Source organism: Schistocerca cancellata, chromosome 12 (assembly GCF_023864275.1).
Source record: "Schistocerca cancellata isolate TAMUIC-IGC-003103 chromosome 12, iqSchCanc2.1, whole genome shotgun sequence".
NCBI lineage: Eukaryota > Metazoa > Arthropoda > Insecta > Orthoptera > Acrididae > Schistocerca > Schistocerca cancellata.
This window is the reverse complement of record NC_064637.1, coordinates 160618525-160625015: the sequence shown is the minus strand read 5'-3', so window position 1 is coordinate 160625015 and position 6491 is coordinate 160618525. Positions and strand designations below refer to the sequence as shown.

The 6491-nt window shown below is 47.0% G+C and overlaps 1 protein-coding gene across 1 annotated transcript in view; it reads right to left on the bottom strand.

The window, feature by feature from the left end:
• Window positions 1–969: 969 nt before the first annotated feature.
• Window positions 970–6491, bottom strand: part of LOC126109787 (synaptic vesicle glycoprotein 2A-like) — a 164085-nt gene continuing 158563 nt past the window's right edge. Inside the window, exon 12 of the mRNA XM_049914845.1 lies at window positions 970–1110. Within this exon, the coding sequence (XP_049770802.1) occupies window positions 1049–1110 (62 nt within the window). The 3' untranslated portion in view covers window positions 970–1048. The remainder of the gene's footprint in view (window positions 1111–6491) is intronic.

Sequence of the window (6491 nt, the reverse complement as noted above, 5' to 3'; positions counted from 1 at the left end):
GCTTTGTTGAATGAGCTTGCAAGGATCAAAATATGCGACACAAATGGACGTAACTTTTAAAAGCTTCAATGTCTTACGCTACCAAGGGGCCGCAGACATTAATATGTGACAGAAGTTTCAACTTGAGACGTCGAACCATTCCTGAGAAAAAGCGTTGTTAACGGTTGCGCAGATAGATAGACAGACAACAGACTGATCCTATATGGGTTCCGTTTTAACTGACTGAGGTATGGAAATATGAAAATAGCCGGACAAGCTTCGTCTGTCAACTTCGCTGACTACTCTGATGCTGAACATCACAACTTTTTTTTTTCTTGTCATCAGTTTTCTGACTGGTTTGATGCGGCCCGCCACGAATTCCTCTGATGTCCTAATTATTTGCTTGACGTATTCCAATCTCTGTCCTCCTCTACAGTTCTTGCCCCCTACAGCTCCCTCTAGTATCATGGAAGTCATTCCCTCATGTCTTAACAGATGTCCTATCGTCCTATCCCTTGTCCTTATCAGTGTTTTCCACATATTCCTTTCCTCTCCGATCATCGTATAACTTCCTCATTCACCTTATCAGCCCATCTAATTTTCAACATTCGTCTGTAGCACCACATCTCAAATGGCTCGATTCTCTTCTGTTCCGGTTGGATTTCGTCGCCCGACCGCACGAAGAGCACAAAGTCGACTGCGAAGGCGGCACAGACCACGGGTGGAGAAACAGTGCAGTCGATTAGCGCTACGTAGTGGTAGTTTTCCGAGCAAAAAATGTGCAGTGGATATTTTAGTCCACCGTTCCCCACTGGACTGAGCCGAGGACAAGGTGTAAGTGTGGTTACAATTTCTGACGGCCGTGGACTTCGTTGCAAGCAAAATAGTTACTTCTTGTTTTATTATTATTGTTTTATTTCTCCCCGAAACCAGTGTACAAAAGTAGGAAAGGAAAATGCAGTTTCTTTATTACAGACATATCCTTCACAACGAAATATCACAGAATGGGTTTCAGACTCAGTACTCCGTAGCTGCTTAATGTCGACTCGAGTCATCGACATCTGCGTCGTCAGTGCCGGAGCTCCTTCATCTTCGCTTCAGATGGCAGCAGCGTCGACAAGACACCACACACTGTAAACAATAAAGAGAGGTTCTTATTTTATCAACAGCCGCATGACAGTGCAAACACAGAGGTGTGGTGGATTTCAGTGCTTCATATTCAACCACAACAAAAAATAGGTTTTTGAAAATTACTTTTGATACGTATGACTCCATAAACTAGCCCATATGTCAAAGATAGGACGTACAGACAGTGATATTCAGAAACTAAGAAGTAGGCAGACGATTAACAAGTACCACTGTAGTTTAGTATCTAGTCACAGGTAGTATCGGAAGGCATCACGTGAATACTCGATAATATCCGAAAAAGGCTAAATTAAGCTCGATCATTGGGGAAATAATTGTTTTACTGCGAGGTGTTGTAAGTTATTTCAACAAAATTAATTTTCGATGTTTCTGAACCACCAGGCTGGGTAGTGTGTTCACAATAATAGATGTATGGAATTCAGAGTAAAAATAAATGTGATAACTGCAATATATTCATTCAATGGTTGTCAGTGACTGGAAGTGGGTGGCTAAGTGAAACGGATGTAACTACAATAAAAAGTATCCCATGCAGAGCAAAAAATGTACAACAAGCAATGGCAGATTATAACTGCAATAGCAAACGAACTGTTGCAATCAATACTTGTGTTGCTGTAGGCTGGAAGGTAGGTGGTATCAGCTGAGAATTGTGGGTAGACATAAACAAAAAGCATGCATTGACTAACGTACAGAAAAATAAATGTGATAATTATTCGCATACAGGCTGGAAGGCGAACATCAAATTCCTTTATCAATCAGATAGAACAGATACATCTTTGCTTCGCATGGTATTTATTTGTGCACATGCGGCAAATGAGATGTGTCTATAACAAATGTGCTCAACTGTTTCATCGACCACTTGCCGATTTCTCAAGGTCCTCAGGAAATCTGTAAGTGACCAGTATTGTGTCTCTTTTTTATTCCCAGACTTTACAGTCCTACTCACATTATTTTCTGTAAGAACCGTAACAAAAACCAATACAAACGATACGACCCGCTTTCGGCAAAAGCTGGCCGCACGGTGCTCCCTAACAAACACCAGCAACAGCGTCGCGACTGTGCGTGTTAAACGGTGGGGCATCGTTGATGTCACTGCCCGGAACCTCTGTGACTGAAAGCGGTGACAGCTGCTTCACTTGGGCTGTGACCACTTCAGAGTGAAATGAAATGTGACTTGTCACATAGTTTCGAATTTTTTTCCACAGATTAGACTTCGAAAGGTAACAGATAAACGACACTTTTAAAACATGTTTAAGCTGCCTGCACATTATTTACACTACTGGCCATTAAAACTGCTGCACCACGAAGATGACGTGCTACAGACGCGAAATTTAACCGACAGGAAGAAGATGCTGTGATATGCAGATTATTAGCTTTTCAGAGCATTCACACAAGGTTGGCATCACCTACAACGTGCTGACATGAGGAAAGTTTGCAACCGATTTTTCGTACACAAACAGCAGTTGACCGCCGTTGCCTAGTGAAACGTTGTTGTGATGCCTCGCGTAAGGAGGAGAAATGCGTACCATCACGCTTGCGACATTGATAAAGGTCGGATTGTAGCCTGTCGCGATTGCGGTTTATCGTATCGCGACATTGCTGCTCGCTTTGGTCGAGATCCAATAACTGTTAGCAGAATATGGAATCGGTGGGTTCAGGAGGATAATACGGAACCCCGTGCTGGATCCTAACGGCCTCGTATCACTATCAGTAGAGATGACAGCCGTCTAATCCGCATGGCTGTAACGAATCGTGCAGCCACGTCTCGATCCCTGAGTCAACAGATGTGGACGTTTGCAAGACAATAACCATCTGCACGAACAGTTCGACGACGTTTGCAGCAGCATGGACTATCAGCTCGGAGACCATGGCTGCGGTTACCCTTGACGCTGCATCACAGACAGGAGCGCCTGCGATGGTGTACTCAACGACGAACCTGGATGCACGAATGGCAAAACGACATTTTTTCGGTTGAATTCAGGCTCTTTTTACAGCATCATGATGGTCGCATCCGTGTTTGGCGAGACTGCGGTGAACGCACATTGGAAGCGTGTATTCTTGATCGCCATACTGGCATATCACTCGGTGCGATGGTATGGGGTGCCATTGGTTACACGTCTCGGTCAGCTCCTGTACACATTGACGGCACTTTGAACAGTTGACGTTGCATTTCAGATGTGTTACAACCCGTGGCTCTACTCTTCATTCGATCCCTGTGAAACCCTACATTTCAGCAGGATAATGCACGACCACATGTTGCAGGTCTTGTACGGGCATTTCGGTATACAGAAAATGTTCGACTGCTGCCCTGGCCAGCACATTCTTCAGATCTCTCACCAATTGAAAACGTCTGGTCAATGGTGGCAGAGCAACTGGCTCGTCACAATACGCTAGTCACTACCCTTGGTGAACTGTGGCATCGTGTTGAAGCTGCATGGGCAGCTGTACCTGTACACGCCATCCAAGCTCTGTTTGACTCAATGCCCAGGCGTATCAAGGCCGTTATTACGGCCAGAGGTAGTTGTTCTGGGTACTGATTTCTCAGGATCTATGCACCCAAATTGCGTGAAACTGTAATCACATGTCAGTTCTAGTATAATATATTTGTCCAATGAATACCCGTTTATCATCTGCATTTCTTCTTGGTGTAGCAATTTTAATGGCCGTTAGTGTGTCATTCGACCAGTGTCTCGGAGTAGCCACTCATCTGGACTGTGACAGAAGATATACTTCGATACAAAAAAGATGAATAACGGACGACGAAGAAGTTATCCAAATAGATCCGAAAAAGTTGGATGTGATGAGCATGTATAGGCACACAAACGATTACAGTTTCAGAAGACGGAATGACCTATTCAATAAAATAAAATGAAATGGATTGTATGGCATTCAAGGCCAGGAGTCCCCACCAGAGGAATTTGGAGCGCCGAATTGGAAGTCTTTTTCAGTTGTCACCGTGTTGGCGCGACTTCCGTGTTGATGAAATGATCAAGATGACAACACGACACCAAGTCGCCGAGTGCTGAAAATCTGCGACCCAGACGGGAATCGAACGCAGGGCTGCTCCAAGGCAGTCGATCGCACCACCCACTCAGCTAAGGAGGCGGACTGTTTATTCAAGGAAGAGAGCTTGACGAACTGATCAAGTCAGTTACGCATTGGTTTACACCTGGCCCTCGTGCAGGCTGTTACTTGGCTCGTCATCGACTGATAAATTTGCTGGGTGACCTCCTGAGGGATATCGTGTCAGGTTCTGTCCAGTTGTGATGTAAGTGTGCTGCAGTCTAAGGGGTCCTGCTATGAAGTAAATACACTCCTGGAAATTGAAATAAGAACACCATGAATTCATTGTCCCAGGAAGGGGAAACTTTATTGACACATTCCTGGGGTCAGATACATCACATGATCACACTGACAGAACCACAGGCACATAGACACAGGCAACAGAGCATGCACAATGTCGGCACTAGTACAGTGTATATCCACCTTTCGCAGCAATGCAGGCTGCTATTCTCCCATGGAGACGATCGTAGAGATGCTGGATGTAGTCCTGTGGAACGGCTTGCCATGCCATTTCCACCTGGCGCCTCAGTTGGACCAGCGTTCGTGCTGGACGTGCAGACCGCGTGAGACGACGCTTCATCCAGTCCCAAACATGCTCAATGGGGGACAGATCCGGAGATCTTGCTGGCCAGGGTAGTTGACTTACACCTTCTAGAGCACGTTGGGTGGCACGGGATACATGCGGACGTGCATTGTCCTGTCGGAACAGCAAGTTCCCTTGCCGGTCTAGGAATGGTAGAACGATGGGTTCGATGACGGTTTGGATGTACCGTGCACTATTCAGTGTCCCCTCGACGATCACCAGTGGTGTACGGCCAGTGTAGGAGATCGCTCCCCACACCATGATGCCGGGTGTGGGCCCTGTGTGCCTCGGTCGTATGCAGTCCTGATTGTGGCGCTCACCTGCACGGCGCCAAACACGCATACGACCATCATTGGCACCAAGGCAGAAGCGACTCTCATCGCTGAAGACGACACGTCTCCATTCGTCCCTCCATTCACGCCTGTCGCGACACCACTGGAGGCGGGCTGCACGATGTTGGGGCGTGAGCGGAAGACGGCCTAACGGTGTGCGGGACCGTAGCCCAGCTTCATGGAGACGGTTGCGAATGGTCCTCGCCGATACCCCAGGAGCAACAGTGTCCCTAATTTTCTGGGAAGTGGCGGTGCGGTCCCCTACGGCACTGCGTAGGATCCTACGGTCTTGGCGTGCATCCGTGCGTCGCTGCGGTCCGGTCCCAGGTCGACGGGCACGTGCACCTTCCGCCGACCACTGGCGACAACATCGATGTACTGTGGAGACCTCACGCCCCACGTGTTGAGCAATTCGGCGGTACGTCCACCCGGCCTCCCGCATGCTCACTATACGCCCTCGCTCAAAGTCCGTCAACTGCACATACGGTTCACGTCCACGCTGTCGCGGCATGCTACCAGTGTTAAAGACTGCGATGGAGCTCCGTATTCCACGGCAAACTGGCTGACGCTGACGGCGGCGGTGCTCAAATGCTGCGCAGCTAGCGCCATTCGACGGCCAACAACGCGGTTCCTGGTGTGTCCGCTGTGCCGTGCGTGTGATCATTGCTTGTACAGCCCTCTCGCAGTGTCCGGAGCAAGTATGGTGGGTCTGACACACCGGTGTCAATGTGTTCTTTTTTCCATTTCCAGGAGTGTATTCCTGAATTCCAATCAAGAACAACTGCTAAGATGAGAAACAGAAGTAGATATCCTCGGAGTAAAGAAGCAGCTTATATCACTTAATAAAGGCAAGGCCTCCGGTCCAGATTCTATACCAGTCAGGTTCCTCTCAGAGTATGCTGATAAAATAGCTCCATATTTAGCAATTATATACAATCACACACTCACAGAAAGATCCGTACCTAAAGACTGGATAATTGCTCAAGTCACACCAGTACCCAAAAAGGGAAGTAGGAGTAATTCGCTGAATCTCAGGTCTATATCACTAACGTCGGTTTGCAGCGGGGTTTTTGGAACGTATACTGTATTCGAACATCACAAAGTACCTGGAAGAAAACGATTTAATGACACATAGTCAGCACGGTTTCAGAAAATATCGTTCTTGTAAAACACAACTACTTCTTTATACTCATGAAGTAATAAGTGCTATGGACGGGGGATGTCAAATTTATTCCATATTTTTAGATTTCCAGAAGGCTTTCGACACCGTTCCTCACAAGCGTCTTCTAACCAAATTGCGTGCCCACGGAATATCGCCTCAGTTGTGCGACTGGATTCGTCATTTCCTGTCAGAAAGTTCACAGTTTGTAGTAATAGACGGAAAGTCATCG